Below are 17,747 nucleotides of genomic sequence, written 5' to 3' on the forward strand. Positions count from 1 at the left end.
ATTTACTGAAATGGGAATAAAATTGAAACTTTCAAATGGTACCAAAAAGATGGTCGAAAAGTCCACACACCAGAGAATGTTGACTTCGAATTAAAATCAAATCAAATTTTATTTGTCACATATGCCGAATACAACAGGTAGACCTGACAGTGAAATGTTAACTTACAAGCCCTTAACGAGCAATGCAGTTTAAAGAAAAATACAATAAATAAATAAAAGTAACAAATCACTAAAGAGCAGCAGTAAAATAACAATAGTGAGGCTATATACAGGGGGTACCGGTACAGAGTCAATGTGCGGAGGCACCGGTGAGTCATGGTAATTGAGGTAATATGTACATGTAGGTAGTTATTAAAGTGACTATGCAGCGGTGTAAAGGGGGGAGTGGGGGGGGCACTGCAAATAGATTAGATGTTGAGAAGTCTTATGGCTTGGGGATAGAAGCGGTTTAGAAACCTCTTGGACCTCGACTTGGCGCTCCGGTGCCACTTACTGTGCGGTAGCAGAGAGAACAGTCTATAACTAGGGTTGCTGGAGTCTTATTTTAATTTTAATTTAAAAAAAATGTTACCTCTTTTTCTCCCCAATTTCGTGGTATCCAATTGGTAGTTACAGTCTTGTCTCATCGCTGCAACTCCCGGACGGACTCGGGAGAGGCAAAGGTTGAGAGCTGTGCGTCCTCCGAAACACAACCCAACCAAGCAGCACTGCTTCTTGACACAATGCTCACTTAACCCGGAAGCCAGCTGCACCAATGTATTGGAGTAAACACCGTACATCTGGCGACCGTGTCAGCGTGTACTGCGCCCGGCCCGCCACAGGAGTCGCTAGTGCGCGATGGGACAAGGATATCCCTGCCGGCCAAACCCTCCCCTAACCCGAACGACGCTAGGCCAATTGTGCGCCGCCCCATGGGTCTCCCGGTCACAGCCGGCTGCGATAGAGCCTGGACTCTCTAGTGGCACAGCTTAGACCACTGCGCCACTCGGGAGGCCCAGGTTTCTGGAGTCTTTGACCATTTTTAGGGCCTTCCTCTGACACTGCCTGGTATAGAGGTCCTGGATGGCAGGAAGCTTGACCCCAGTGATGTACTGGGCCGTACGCCCTACCCTCGTTAGTGTCTTGCGGTCGGAGGCCGAGCAGTTGCCATACCAGGCAGTGATGCAACCCATTTTGTTTCTCTCGATGGTGCAGCTGTAGAAACTTTTGAGGATCTAAGGACCCATGCCAAATCTTTTCAGTCTCCTGAGGAGGAATAGGTTTTGTCATGCCCTATTTACAACTGTCTTGGTGTGCTTGGACCATGTTTGTTTGTTTGTTGGGGATGTGGACGCCAAGGAACTTGAAGCTCTCAACCTGCTCCACTACAGCCCAGTCGATGAGAATGGGGGCGTGCTCAGTCCTCCTTTTCTTGTAGTCCACAATCATCTCCTTTGTCTTGAATGGGAATATCAGTTTTTTAAATGATACTGTCAATCTTCCATAGGAAACCTATTGAAATCATAGAAATATAGATAATAGAATATATATTTAAGTTTACATTCAACAGTGGGTGGACCAGTGACCATCTTTGTGGTATTAATTAGAAGTCAAAATGTCAATTCAATTAAAATGTCAATGGTGTACCAGCTAATTTGCAGTGGTCTGAAGGGATAGTTCCATTCTATGAATTATATTTGTATGATTGAAATGACACCCACCCTGTATTAAAGAGCATGTTGTGTCTCAACTGATGGCGGGCACAACACAAAAACCTCAAACGTTTGAGTTTGAATACATAAACTCGGATTCTTTTCCCATATGTTGTAGTTTAGACCCTATTTTACATCATCTCTATTTTCCGGTGATGTAGACATGGATGTCTCATGGTATGGTATGCAAAACGGGTCAAGTGAGCACCTTTATCTCCTGAATGTTTTGGCATTGTTTAAATCAAAAGAGATGCTGTTAAAAAGTGATTGAATTCAAATGGATTTACCCTAAGAAAAATACTTTGAAGCACTACTTAAAACCTTTTACTGCAGTGGTGTAAATCAGGGTTACACAGAGTGTTCTTGGTAGTCTTAAACAAATCTACTGTGAAACCAAAGTATACACCTCACACACAATGATTATGGACTTTAAAAAAAGAAGACACCAGTACCATGTCTGATATAGTTTAAATGTATTCAATTTTGAGTTTGCATCCCAATATTACACTTTATATTCATCACAGTAGACTGAAAAATAACAAAACCGCTTGACATAGAAACATCAGATTTTCAGTGTTTAAAAAAAATAATGTTGATTACTTTAATATTTCAAAATGTTTTTTAAACTTGTACTTTTACTCCACTAACATTCCTAACGAAAATATGTACTCTGTAATCGCTCTATAATCACTCTGATATCGCTCTGTAATCGCTCTGATATCGCTCTGTAATCGCTCTGTAATCGCTCTGTAATCGTTCTGTAAGCGCTCTGATATCGCTCTGATATCGCTATGTAATCGCTCTGTAATCGCTCTGATATCGCGCTGTAATCGCTCCATCGCTTTCCTGCTCCGCATCCAAAATGTAACAAGTACTTTTGGGTGTCAGGGAAAATATATGGGAGTAGAAAGCGATTACAGAGCGATATCAGTAACAACAGAAACTGTATTTGAATTCAATACTATATTTGCATTAAAATATTGAATTTAAATGCAATATTTTAACATTTGTAATGCACAAATGTAATCATTGAACTAATAACTTGAACTTATATTTCATGATTTTAAAATGATTTGAATGAATATTGCATTCAGTTTTAAAATTCTATTACAATTAAATTCTAATTCAATATTTATATATTCTGTTTCAATGTGGTGGATATTGCATTCATTGTCTGTGTATCAAGTTTACAAACTATCATTTCAAATTTACCATAGTTTCACATATTCAACATCTCAGATGCATTTAGATTCAGTTTTCAAATTCAGTTCACTTTCACATTTGCTTGAGGCATTTTCTATTAAGGTATCTTTACTTTTACTCAAGTATGACAGTACAGGCAAAGAGAAGGTGACAGAACCACTATCATCCCTGTAGCAATGAACTATAGGCTGTTAAGGCTAAAGATGAGTACGGCACAACATTGACAGATGTGGGCGGCATGTGTTTTCCCTTACATATTTGTAGGTCATTGTCAGCGGGTTCAAAGGGCACAAAAACATGACAGGGAGTTTTCTTCATGGTTTCATACACCAGCTGGCAGCCACTGTGACTTAATCTGACTTTACATGCATACGGTATGGGAATAGCCATAGGGTATGGGAATAACCATAGGGTATGGGAATAGCCATAGGGTATGGGCATAGCCATAGGGTATGGGCATAGCCATAGGGCATGGGAATAGCCATAGAGTATGGGAATAGCCATAGGGTATGGGAATAGCCATAGGGTATGGGAATAGCCATAGGGTATGGGAATAGCCATAGGGTATGGGAATAGCCATAGGGTATGGGAATAGCCATAGGGTATGGGAATAGCCATAGGGTATGGGAATAGCCATAGGGTATGGGAATAGCCATAGGGTATGGGAATAGCCATAGGGTATGGGAATAGCCATAGGGTATGGGAATAGCCATAGGGAATGGGAATAGCCATAGGGTATGGAAAGTATGGAAATAGCCATAGGGTATGGAAAGTATGGAAATAGCCATAGGGTATGGGAATAGCCATAGGGTATGGGAATAGCCATAGGGTATGGGAATAGCCATAGGGTATGGGAATAGCCATAGGGTATGGGAATAGCCATAGGGTATGGGAATAGCCATAGGGTATGGGAATAGCCATAGGGTATGGGAATAGCCATAGGGTATGGGAATAGCCATAGGGTATGGGAATAGCCATAGGGTATGGGCATAGCCATAGGGTATGGGCATAGCCATAGGGTATGGGAATAGCCATAGGGTATGGAAATAGCTATAGGGTATGGGAATAGCCATAGGGTATGGAAATAGCCATAGGGTATGGAAATAGCCATAGGGTATGGGAATAGCCATAGGGTATGGAATAGCCATAGGGTATGGGAATAGCCATAGGGTATGGGAATAGCCATAGGGTATGGGAATAGCCATAGGGTATGGGAATAGCCATAGGGTATGGGAATAGCCATAGGGTATGGGAATAGCCATAGGGTATGGGCATAGCCATAGGGTATGGGAATAGCCATAGGGTATGGGCATAGCCATAGGGTATGGGCATAGCTATAGGGTATGGAAATAGCCATAGGGTATGGAAATGGCCATAGGGTATGGAATAGCCCATAGGGTATGGGAATAGCCCATAGGGTATGGGAATAGCCATAGGGTATGGGAATAGCCATAGGGTATGGAAAGTATGGAAATAGCCATAGGGTATGGAAATAGCCATAGGGTATGGAAATAGCCATAGGGTATGGGAGTAGCCATAGGGTATGGGAGTAGCCATAGGGTATGGAAATAGCCATAGGGTATGGGAATAGCCATAGGGTATGGGAATAGCCATAGGGTATGGGCATAGCCATAGGGTATGGGCATAGCCATAGGGTATGGGCATAGCCATAGGGTATGGGCATAGCCATAGGGTATGGGAATAGCCATAGGGTATGGGAATAGCCATAGGGTATGGGAGTAGCCATAGGGTATGGGAGTAGTCATAAGGGTATGGGAATGCAGATGAGTGAAGTTGAACAGTGTTGATTTCATAAACAGGACTGAAAGTAACTTTTAGAAAGTGGAGAGAGAGCGAAAGAGAGACAGAGTGAAAGAGAGAGAGAGAGTGTTTGCTGGTAGATTTCTATGTAACTTTCCCGTTCTTGGTTTCAAGCTCCATGGCACATCCTCAATCAACCTGCCTGTGCTTTCCTTGATACACACACAGATGGTTTAGGTGCTTACCCAACGCAGGCACAATTCTCAGACAAGGCCTTCAATCATGTTTGCCTCTTAGTCTTTTCCCCCATCTTCCTGAAATGCAGAAGTGCAGGCACTGCTGTTGTAGAAAGCAGAAACCTTCTGGCATCCATCTAATTATGTTCTGTTCAGTTTCTGTTCAGTTTTAGATGATTGGTCAGTTTCTGTTCAGTTTTAGATAATTGATCAGTTTCTGTTCAGTTTTAGATGATTGGTCAGTTTCTGTTCAGTTTTAGATAATTGATGAGTTTCTGTTCAGTTTTAGATGATTGATCAGTTTCTGTTCAGTTTTAGATAATGGTTCAGTTTCTGTTCAGTTTTAGATGATTGGTCAGTTTCTGTTCAGTTTTAGATAATTGATGAGTTTCTGTTCAGTTTTAGATGATTGATCAGTTTCTGTTCAGTTTTAGATAATGGTTCAGTTTCTGTTCAGTTTTAGATAACTTATTTCAATCTGTGCAGCATCGAAGATGTGTTTGGCTCAATATTGGTATGTACCAGTGGTCACCATTCCTGGTCAAGGAGAGCTAAAGGGTGTGCATGTTTTTGTTTCTGCTCAGCACTAACACGCCTGATTAGTGTTTTACTAGTGAATTGCTCATCAACAATCAGGTATGTTAGAGGTGGGCTGGAAGAACGATCCTTTGACAGTAATGAATTATTTTGCAGGGAAGAGTTTGACTGCCTATTTTTGGGCTTATATGGACATCGTACAGGTGAGAGAAAGGTAAGAATCTAAAGTCATTCTGACGGAGACGGGAGGTAAATTCTCACCCTGCCCTCTGTACTTTCTGCCGGTCAACAAATAGTTTCATGACAAAGTGTATCTGGGAAGTCAAGTGTCTTCATGTTGGTGCGTCGCAAGTCTTTGAAAGTACGTAAATCAGAGAGATAAATGGAGAGGGGGAGGGAGAGAGACAAGGATTTCATCATAATTCCGGGATATTTTCTGACATTCATATAAACCCCGGGCATAGTTGAAACACAGAGGTACGTGAATGGTGACGTTGTTAGCTACATGTTGACTTTGTCTAACTCAGCCATTGCGTGTCTCCTGTCACTGGTCGCAACCCCTGGTATGTCAATCATTTCTAACCAGGGCCCTTACTCATAAAGCTTCTCAGAGTATAATTGCTGATAGGATCAGGTTCCCTCTCAATGTAACCTTATTCATTATCTGAAAGGCGAAACTGATCCTAGATCAGCACTCCTGCTCTGCTTTATGAATACGGGTCCAGAGCTACAGTATAGGATTTAAAATGTTACATAAGCATAAGGACACTGTTGTTTGGCCTTTCCTTGAGGCTACAGGTAAAAACCCACATAACCTGATAATGTCAAGTACTGGACATTGTGCTTTGTCACTGATGCCAGTGCAGATGAAAGTCGGGCTATTTTACATCAATCAATGGCTTTGACATCATTTTTTTTTAGAAACTATTAACTCAAAGAATTCTCAATTTCCTCTTGTATTTGTATTTTATTTTGTATTTTTATTTTACCTTTATTTAACTAGGCAAGTCAGTTAAGAACAAATTCTTATTTACAATGACGGCCTAGGAACAGTGGGTTAATGAAGCAAATGAAGAGGAGAACTGTTGATGACCACTCTGGTTGTGAACAACTGTGTGCTCTGAGCTTCTGCTCTGTCAGCAGCATCATGGGAATTTCCCCTGCACTGCCAGTGTAACAACATGGGTGGCTCCTCCCCCATAAACTAGCCCTGGATTATTATCTTAGTATATCAATGGTATTTGGATGGAGGTCAGTGGAGGCTGCTGAGGGGAGGACTGCTCATAATAATGGCTGGAATGGAGTCAATGGAATGGTATCAACCACATGGAAACCAAGTGTTTGATACCATTCCATTGACTCCATTCCAGACATTATTATGAGCCATCCTCCACTCAGCAGCCTCCATTGATGGAGGTAGGCAAAGAGTGGAACAAAGCAGTTCAGTGAACCATGACTGAACCATGACAGTTACATGATCCCTCACAATAAGAGAAAAATTTGCCTGGAAATAGACACTTTTAGAAAACTTGATAAGAAGTCTAAGCATGGGTCACTAGTGCTATTCTAACCATTCTGAGACTTTGGAACATACTTTGTATAGCTGTTCTTTTTTCTGTTTATTTGTTTTGCTATTACACATTGGAAATGAGAGGAGAATTAGTTCCACGTTTCTGAGTTAGATCAAAGTTAGAGTGGGCAATACGCTAATATTAAACTATCAAAAGGAAACCTATTTTGATGCATAGCATGATCTTGATTGAAGAGTCCAACAAATATCAGGAAGCCTGTAATAGATTGTGAGCAAATGTAATTTAATAACCACAAAATGGAAGTAGTGATAAGAAGTGCGTAAAAATAAAGGTGAATTAATCATTTAGATTCTTACCTCAGTGCTACACCTTATTCTCCAATTTACAAAGCTCTGAAAGAAACACATAAATATATATATATACACACACACACACATACATACACACATACATACACACATACATACACACATACACACATACATACATACACACATACACACATACACACATACATACATACACACATACATACACACATACATACACACATACACACATACATACATACATACATACATACATACATACATACATACATACATACATACATACATACATACATACATACATATACAGTGCCTTGCGAAAGTATTCGGCCCCCTTGAACTTTGCGACCTTTTGCCACATTTCAGGCTTCAAACATAAAGATATAAAACTGTATTTTTTGTGAAGAATCAACAACAAGTGGGACACAATCATGAAGTGGAACATTTATTGGATATTTCAAACTTTTTAACAAATCAAAAACTGAAAAATTGGGTGTGTTGTGATTCATGATTGTGTCCCACTTGTTGTTGATTCTTCACAAAAAATACAGTTTTATATCTTTATGTTTTAAGCCTGAAATGTGGCAAAAGGTCGCAAAGTTCAAGGGGGCCAAATACTTTCGCAAGGCACTGTACATACACACACATATATACACTGCTCAAAAAAATAAAGGGAACACTAAAATAACACATCCTAGATCTGAATGAACGAAATATTCTTATTAAATACTTTTTTCTTTACATAGTTGAATGTGCTGACAACAAAATCACACAAAAATGATCAATGGAAATCAAATTTATCAACCCATGGAGGTCTGGATTTGGAGTGACACTCAAAATTAAAGTGGAAAACCACACTACAGGCTGATCCAACTTTGATGTAATGTCCTTAACACAAGTCAAAATGAGGCTCAGTAGTGTGTGTGGCCTCCACATGCCTGTATGACCTCCCTACAACGCCTGGGCATGCTCCTGATGAGGTGGCGGATGGTCTCCTGAGGGATCTCCTCCCAGACCTGGACTAAAGCATCCGCCAACTCCTGGACAGTCTGTGGTGCAACGTGGCGTTGGTGGATGGAGCGAGACATGATGTCCCAGATGTGCTCAATTGGATTCAGGTCTGGGGAACGGGCGGGCCAGTCCATAGCATCAATGCCTTCCTCTTGCAGGAACTGCTGACACACTCCAGCCACATGAGGTCTAGCATAGACTTGCATTAGGAGGAACCCAGGGCCAACCGCACCAGCATATGGTCTCACAAGGGGTCTGAGGATCTCATCTCGGTACCTAATGGCAGTCAGGCTACCTCTGGCGAGCACATGGAGGGCTGTGCGGCCCCCCAAAGAAATGCCACCCCACACCATGACTGACTCAGCGCCAAACCGGTCATGCTGGAGGATGTTGCAGGCAGCAGAACATTCTCCACGGCGTCTCCAGACTGTCACGTCTGTCACACGTGCTCAGTGTGAACCTGCTTTCATCTGTGAAGAGCACAGGGTGCCAGTGGCGAATTTGCCAATCTTGGTGTTCTCTGGCAAATGCCAAACGTCCTGCACGGTGTTGGGCTGTAAGCACAACCCCCACCTGTGGACGTCGGGCCCTCATACCACCCTCATGGAGTCTGTTTCTGACCGTTTGAGCAGACACATGCACATTTGTGGCCTGCTGGAGGTCATTTTGCAGGGCTCTGGCAGTGCTCCTCCTGCTCCTCCTTGCACAAAGGCGGAGGTAGCGGTCCTGCTGCTGGGTTGTTGCCCTCCTACGGCCTCCTCCACGTCTCCTGATGTACTGGCTTGTCTCCGGGTAGCGCCTCCATGATCAGGACACTACGCTGATGGACACAGCAAACCTTCTTGCCACAGCTCGCATTGATGTGTCATCCTGGATGAGCTGCACTACCTGAGCCACTTGTGTGGGTTGTAGACTCTGTCTCATGCTACCACTAGAGTGAAAGCACCGCCAGCATTCAAAAGTGACCAAAACATCAGCCAGGAAGCATAGGAACTGAGAAGTGGTCTGTGGTTATCACCTGCATAACCACTCCCTTATTGGGGGTGTCTTGCTAATTGCCTATAATTTCCACCTGTTGTCTATTCCATTTGCACAACAGCATGTGAAATTTATTGTCAATCAGTGTTGCTTCCTAAGTGGACAGTTTGATTTCACAGAAGTGTGATTGACTTGGAGTTACATTGTGTTGTTTAAGTGTTCCCTTTATTTTTTTGAGCAGTATATATATATATACTACCTTTCAAAAGTTTGGGGTCACTTAGAAATGTCCTTGTTTTTGAAAGAAAAGCAACTTCTGTGTCCATTAAAATAACATCTGTAATCGAACACACAAATGCTGATGCTCCAGATACTCAACTAGTCTAAAGGCCAGTTTTATTTCTTCTTCAAATCAGCACAACAGTTTTCAGCTGTGCTAACATAATTGAAAAAGGGTTTTCTAATGATCAATTTGCCTTTTAAAATGCTAAACTTGGATTAGCTAACACAACCTGCCATTGGAACACAGGAGTGATGGTTTGCTGATAATGGGCCTCAGTACGCCTATGTAGATATTCCATTAAAAAATCTGCTGTTTCCAGCTACAATAGTAATTTATAACATTACCAATGTCTACACTGTATTTCTGATCAAATTGATGTTATTTTAATGGACAAAAAATGTGCTTTTTCTATCAAAAACAAGGACATTTCTAAGTAGAACTATAGAACAAATGAACTTGGACCACCAGAGAAACAAAATATTTTCACTGGAGGTCCAGGTTCATTTGTTCTATAGTGAGGTTAGATTATGTACCAAAACCACAAACCTTTCTCTTGAGGGAGATGGACAAATCTGTCCATGTTTTTACAAGCTGTTTGGGTCTGAAACGCCGTCACCACTTTATTATCCAATAAGGCACTGTCACGAGCTGGTAAAAAGAAAATACACCATTTTCATTGAGGACCACTTACAGTGCAAACATGCAAATATTGTTTGCATCTCTCTAAGCACATTAACCCTTTGGGCATCTATACCATGTCCTTGTTATACAATTTAAAACACATAATATGTAACATGAACATTGTATACATGTAATATTTAATTAAACAGCAATGTGATGTATTAATAATAGTATGTATCTCAATTCTTAGATTTTCTCAGCTTTGCTTCAATTCCTGCTATTCCATCACAGTATGGAATCATTGATGACTCCTGGGCTGACCGTAAAGCATGAATCTGTTGAGGGTGTCGTGTGTCTCTAGTGGGTCCAAGTGACGCTCTATCTCCTGCAGCAGGATACACTGGGTGCAGTTCAGCCACTCTCCACTCCACACTAGAGTTTGCAGCTCAGGCCTGCCTGTGTCAAACCAACGGGGAATTAATTATTCAATGGGCTAACATAGTTTTGCTCAAGTTTTGTTCACACATACAGTGATCTCCAAAAGTATTGGGGCGGTGACACTTGTTGTTTTGGCTCTGTATAAAGTGCAGACTGTCAACTTTAATTCGAGGGTATTTTGATCCATATTGGGCGAACCATTTAGAAAGTACAACACATTTTGTACATAGTCCACCCATTTTGGGTGACAAAAAGTATTGGGACAAATTCACTTATCTGTAAAAAGTTAAATATTTGGTCCCACATTCAGTGCACGCAATGACTATATCAAGCCTGTGATGCCACACATTTGTTGTACGCATTTGCTGTTTGTGTTGGATGCGTTTCAGATAATTTTGTGCCAAATTTAAATGAATGGTAAATAATGTAGTGTCATTTTGGAGTCACTTTTATTGTAAATAAGAATAGAATATGTTGCATTCATGTGAATGCTACCATGATTACGGATAATGAGTGAGAAAGTTAGAGGCTTAACTATCATACCCCCCCCAAAAAAATGCTAACCTCCCCAGTTAGCATGTCTTGGGGGTATGACATTTGTGTGTCTCTAACTTTGGGACCAAATTCTAAACTTTTGGACTCCTTTAATTACACATAAGTGAATTTGTCCCAATAGCCTTGGTCCCCTTAAATGGGGGAACTATGTCCAAAAAGTGCTGTCATTTCTAAACGGTTCACCCAATATGGATCAAAATATTCTCAAACGAAAGCTGACAGTCTGCACTCACTTTAACTTCATAGTCATTGTATCATTTCAAATCCAAAGGGCTGGAGTACAGAGCCAAAACAACAACAAAAATGTGTCACTGTCCCAATACTTTTTCAATGGGTCAACATACTCATTGGCCCATTTAAAGTCTGAGTTAAGAGAACAAAACTCAAATTAAAGTTAGTGGGAGTAGTTGTAAGTTACCTTCTGATGTCAAATCATCTTTGCCAGACTGAATAGTGTAGGTCCAGTTTTTCATAATGCAATGAACACCCCTAAAATGGAAAAAAATATGTGCATTATCACACAGACAGCTTCTACTGTAATTTTGTAAACAACATTGACATTCTCCTATACTTTCAAATTATTAATCCGTGTAGAATAGGCCACAAACATTGCAACGCCATATAGGGTGTCATTAAGCCTGTTGAACTGTGTACGTCGGGGTCAAATTTGGGTCAGAAACAGACCAAGGATGTTTTCCAAATAATCTCTCTCTTCTTCCGTTTCTCAATACTGTTATAAGAAACTCCCTCTCGCCCATGCATATCCAAATCCAATGCTTTTACATTCCTGGGGAGAAGTGAACAAGTGCACACTTCAGGAAGAAGGAGAGATAATTGGGACATAGCCCAAGTGGGCTTCTCTGCCAGTATGATTGTGTCAGCTATCCCTGGTCTCTTACACGCGCATGGCGCCGGTCAACAGTAGTGCATTTTTAGAGGTCTCATTCAGGTGAAACACAGTGCTGTCCATCTGTCTGAACATCTGCACATCCGACTCCTTCACACCAGCCGCTGCAATGAAGTACCATTTGCCAAGATACTGAGGGAGAGAGATCGAGAGAGATTTGTGAAAGGAGGAAAAGAGAGGGGGAGAATAAAAATGAAAGAAAACATCTATTTTAAGACATTACTGACAAAAAAAACGACCACCACTGTTAGGAAAAAAGTGGGTGGGGAAAGCGTAAGATGACAAGTGAAAGGCCCATGCGAAATAATCTGGAACTGAAACTGTGAAACCATTTGTTGAGGTGCTGTCCATATCAAGCCATTACGGAAAAACCACATGAATGTCGATTTTGTGTAAGGTACAACCATATACTGTATGCTGTAGGACTCTAATTACACCATTCTGTCAAACCAAATCACATATGGTGGGATGTCTGTACAGCAAACTGCATTGTGTATGTTGTTTGTGGGGCTCACTTATAAAAGTGACTCCCTGTATGTTTTAACGCAATATTGACTCCCTGTATAAATACAGTTGAAATAAAATAAATAAAACGGTTCATTATGGGTCACACATATTTTTTGTAAATATATTAAAAGACCAAAATGCAATAATAATTTGAGAATCATCATGAAGGGCTCATGATATATCAGGGCTTGTGCATAATAGCCTAATTGACAGGTCATAATAGTGGTAAAAACACAGATATTACATCTGCATATCTCTCTTACCTGTTGGGTATTGAGACTGCTTGTAGATAGGAGGACTGGTTGGGAGCAGGGGGTGAAGAGCTGACACAACCACCCATTCACAAAGAGCAAGAACGAATACACTTCCTTGGCCTCTAACATACCTGAACCACCTTAATCAACTTGTGGCCTAAAAGAAACCTGGCAATTGATCTCTCTTTCTGGGCTTGATATTTCTGTGTCCGGATTGAGCTTCAAACATTTTAGGATTGTGGTAATCATTAACCACTTGTTTGTTAGCACAACTTTCCACCATCCCACATAGTCCAAAGGCCCACAAACCAAAAGGTGTTGTTCCATGGTCCATGAAGCGGGACCGATAAATGTCAACCTTATTAGTCTTTTTTTGTGTGGGTGGCCTTTAAAGTAAGAAGTGTTTGAGCATTTACCCAATTTTAGGAAATAGGCCTGCTTGTACACCCCCTATTCTCCTCACCCTCCATCAGCCCACATGTTGGTGGATGGGTTTCAATATGACTGTCATTTCTGCAGTCTACACTGGTTCTGCACATCCCACAGGTTATTGAGGTTATCTTGTTTTGTAAGACAGTATCACAGCGCTAGAGCATCTACCAAGCGGTGTCAACGTAATGAATTATCCCTGTGCTATGCATTAGGGCCAGGAGTGTTCCTGACTATGTGAGCCTGAACAGGAAAAACTCCTGGCACACTACCATACACATACTCAACTTTTTGAGTGTTTCATACAGTAGGTAGACCTGAATAGGATGTCCTTGTTTTCTGATTTTTGAACAACTGTATTGTGCATATTCATTTGACTCGTGTCTGGAAGATAACGTTTTGATGAGGAGAACAAAGAGAACCTTGCTTCCATTTGCTGCAGTCGGAGCAACTTTTCAGGGGTTCATTGTCACTTAATGGAATACGCCTGACATTATGTCATTCTCGCTCTCTCTCTATACATACTAACAATGTCACACAACTACCCACTGGGCACAAACTGGTTGAATAAACGTTGTTTCAACGTAATTTGTCTATGCATCGTGACATGGAATCTGTGTGGAAAATACATTGGATTTGAAAAAAAGTAATCAATGTCAACGGTTGTTCTGAGGGTGAAATTTCAACCACCGGATGATGTTATCATGGTCACTGTGGTGTAATGCTTTATGTGAAGAATCTGGAGGTGAATGTCCCTTTGGTTGACTAATGAAACAATAAGTAACATAACACAGGAGTCTTCACTGGACTTGTTACGACGGATGCACACGGACCGACTTGCCCAATCACCTTTTATATGACGTCATGAATATACCTGTGCCATGCGCTATAATAAAATAGTTCCAATACAACACATCACCCTTTCTTCTTCTTTTAAGACACGTGTTTCTAAAATGTCAAAACATCACATACTATTTATAGTTCATCACTCTGTAATAAACTTGTCTCAACATATGAATTCATAAACAAACTCGACCCATTTTCTGTCTTTCACATTCGTTAAAACAGTCGTTGTTTCTTCAACACTAACTATATTCTACTCTAAGGTGAGCTGGGTGGACTGCCAGTCACCTTCATAGCTGCTGTGGGGTTCTCCTATCGCATAATGCAGTCTGTGTGTTAATTACTGCACATGCTGTCCGTCTGGTGGTTTGACAACTGTACCACGAGAAGTCATGTGTACCGGAGTCTGTGGTTCTGTGACAGGAGGTGGGTCGGCATCTGGAATAGGTAAGTGCAACTCCGTGTCAAACTCTGGGTGTTCCTCTCCACCCTTTTGACAAGTCTCTGAAGCACTGTGGAAGGGTTTCAGGTGGTGTGGATTCCTGTGCAGCACTCCCGTATCTGTCTGGACCAAGTATGACCTGGGTGTGTCACATCGTTGAAGCACTGAAGCCGTCTTTGTCCAGCCTTGTTCGTCGCCCAGCTTCACGTCGACGTTCACTCCGTGCTGGAGTTCTGGAAGGGGTTCTGATTTTATACCTGTTATACTTTGGCTGCATACTTAGGCCATCCTGTTGTCACATCGTGTTTCACCATCTGCAGCTCTGCATCTTGTTGCGTCTGCTTCTTGACGACATCAAGCTTGGTGGGTGAGATAAGCCGTGGTGTATGAACTGCATCCTCATAGGCCTCGATTTCACTGGTCTGCTCTGCAATATCTCCTGTAACAGCTGCCTGGGGATGTCTGGAAAGGGTGTATGTTATAACAAGCCGTTCCCCCAGCACATACTTGGCTGTAGGGTTATAACGCATCATGCGCATCAACAGTCTCTGACACCTCAAAAGGTACTAAGTCAAGGTCTTTACAGTTTATTAAGAGGTTTGTGATCACTCTGCAGTGTGAATGTATCTAGGCCATACAGATATCTGGTAAACTTCTCATATGTCCAGACTGCTGCGAGTCACTCCTTTTCTATCTGTGCATGGCATTTCTCTGCATCTGTGAGAGTCCTGGAGCAATAAGCTACTGGCTTTAACTGTCCACCTTGTTTCAGTAGTAGGACCCCACCTTACCCATAACTACTGACTATCGTAGGCTTTGTCATATCATAGTCAGGATCGAGGGAAAGATGAACGGAGTATAGAGAGATCCTTTCTGAAAACCTACTCCAGAGTGCTCAGGACCTCAGCAAAACAAAACAAACAAGCACACGAAACGTGAAGCTATACGAATAGTGCAGACAGGCAACTAAACATAGAACAAGATCCCACAAACACCAAAGGGAAATGGCTACCTAAAAAATAATCCCCAACCAGAGACAACGATAAACAGCTGTCTCTGATTGGGAACCATATCAGGCCAACATAGACCTACAAAACCCTAGACATACAAAAACTCTAGACAATACAAAACTAGCGTACCCACCCTAGTCACACCCTGACCTAATCAAAATATAAAGAAAACAGTGATATCTCAGGTCAGGGCGTGACACTTAGGGACAAGTCTCTGAATGTCCTTGAGTGGCCCAGCCAGAGCACGGACTTGAACCCGATCGAACATCTCTGAAGAGAGATGAAAATAGCTGTGTAGCGACGCTCCCTATCCAACCTGACAGAGCTTGAGAGGATCTACAGAGAATGGGAGAAAATGCCCAAATACAGGTGTGACAAGCTTGTAGCGTCATACCCTAGAAGACTCAAGGCTGTAATCACTACCAAAATGCTTCAACAAAGGGTCTGAATACTTAAGTGATATTTCACAGTTGTTGTTGTTTTTTAAAATAAATTTGCAAAAATGTCTCAATCAGTTTTTGCTTCGTCATTATGGGGTGTTGTGTGTAGATTGGCTTTTTTCGTCATCAATTGAATCACTTTTAGAATAAAGCTGTAAGGTAACAAAATGTGGGAAAGTCAAGGGGTCTGAATACTTTCCGAATGTTAGATTCACGCCTTTTAATTTTTTTTTATTTGACCTTTATTTAACCAGGCAAGTCAGTTAAGAACACATTCTTATTTTCAATGACGGCCTGGGAACAGTGGGTTAACTGCCTGTTCAGGGGCAGAACGACAGATTTGTAGCTTGTCAGCTCGGGGTTTGAACTCACAACCTTCCAGTTACTAGTTCAACGCTCTAACCACTAGGCTACGCTGCCGTCTCCAAATAAAGGTTAAAGAACGGGATTAAGCCAGTGGCTCAAATGGAACTTTCCAACCAGTAGATACGTCCTCTTTATATGTTGATATTTGGTTGCATTGTCAACCAAACACAATTCAATATTGCTTTTGTAATACAGTAAATAGCCTAAAGTTATCTTACAAACTAATGTAACATTCAACCTTAAAATGAATAACATCCATGGCCACATTGAGGTTACTGTAACTATAAATGTCTTATGTAGGTCAATCATATAAGGCGTTCATGTTCAAGATAGCATGCATAAAATAGCATTCACAATTGCTGTTATAATCAGCGTAACATCTCGAACGGAATTGATCACTTGCCCCATGTCTTTTTAATGTAATCTAAACTGCAATCCAGGTCACTTGGTTCTGCTATTAGACGAAGCACAGTGATAACACAATCTGTTGTATAAATAAACAACATTTCTGACATTGTCTTCTCATTTGAACTTTGCTGTGCTTTTAAAACCTGTTAAATGGTTAGGGGTCCTGCATGGTTCTGGTACCGACCGAAATTTTCGCTTATAAATCGTTCTGTGGATACCGTAGATATAAATGGCTTGCATTGAGCGACAGCCCTGGTTCCCACGGACACCGTAGTATTTCTGAGCCTGTAGGATATGATATCTGAAACCACCTACCATTTCATTCGCTTTTCGGACTGTCCATCAACTCCTAGCTGAACACCACATCACAGCAACCGAGCCACAGACAAAGCACATGCCTGCAATAGTTACATGCAACCAACGTCCTAGCGCAGCAGGAGACAGCGATTTCATCACGGTAGCAGATCTATTTATAGCCATTAATGTAAAATAAGTCATATATTTTAAACAAAAAAACAACACCTTTCTGTCATAAATAATGTGTTATGAAAGGCAAGGTTTATTTGCATGTGGGAATCAGACTGTAAAGGGAAATATGTATCTAACGCCCCCTGCTGGACAATCTAGGGCTAGAATGTTTGCAGATCTGGTTGAGTTTGTGTGGTGGTGATCCCTTTTATTGGCTTACAGTAATGTCATAGTCAACATAGCTAATAGAACTAACGTGTTAGTAAACTCACTACAATCATGCAGTACAGTGTACAGTCAGCAAGCAGTTACACCGACGGGCCCCAGTGGCAATAAATTAGTAAAACCAGAATCTTACCTTGACTTGGAAGAGTTTCAGTGTTGGATAGTCATAGCCAGCTAGAGAACATAGCATCCCTCTCTGTTTGAGCTGGGTGTTGAGTAGGCTAAACTAGCGAGCTGCATTTCTCTCTCTCTTGCTTCTCCTTCATTTTTGAA

The 17,747-nt window shown here is 41.4% G+C and overlaps 1 protein-coding gene across 1 annotated transcript; it reads right to left on the bottom strand.

Moving 5' to 3' along the window:
* Positions 1-2,147: 2,147 nt before the first annotated feature.
* On the bottom strand, positions 2,148-13,073 carry apom (apolipoprotein M). Its single transcript, XM_035750864.2, has 7 exons — positions 12,853-13,073; positions 12,075-12,214; positions 11,594-11,664; positions 10,504-10,638; positions 10,108-10,209; positions 7,317-7,352; positions 2,148-7,215 (listed from the first exon to the last, which is right to left on the bottom strand). Exons 1-6 carry the CDS (start codon positions 12,970-12,972, stop codon positions 7,324-7,326), a joined length of 597 nt encoding a protein of 198 aa, XP_035606757.1. The 5' UTR covers positions 12,973-13,073; the 3' UTR covers positions 2,148-7,215; positions 7,317-7,323.
* Positions 13,074-17,747: the final 4,674 nt, after the last annotated feature.

This window comes from Oncorhynchus keta, chromosome 34 (assembly GCF_023373465.1).
Source record: "Oncorhynchus keta strain PuntledgeMale-10-30-2019 chromosome 34, Oket_V2, whole genome shotgun sequence".
In the NCBI taxonomy this organism is placed as follows: Eukaryota; Metazoa; Chordata; class Actinopteri; order Salmoniformes; family Salmonidae; genus Oncorhynchus; species Oncorhynchus keta.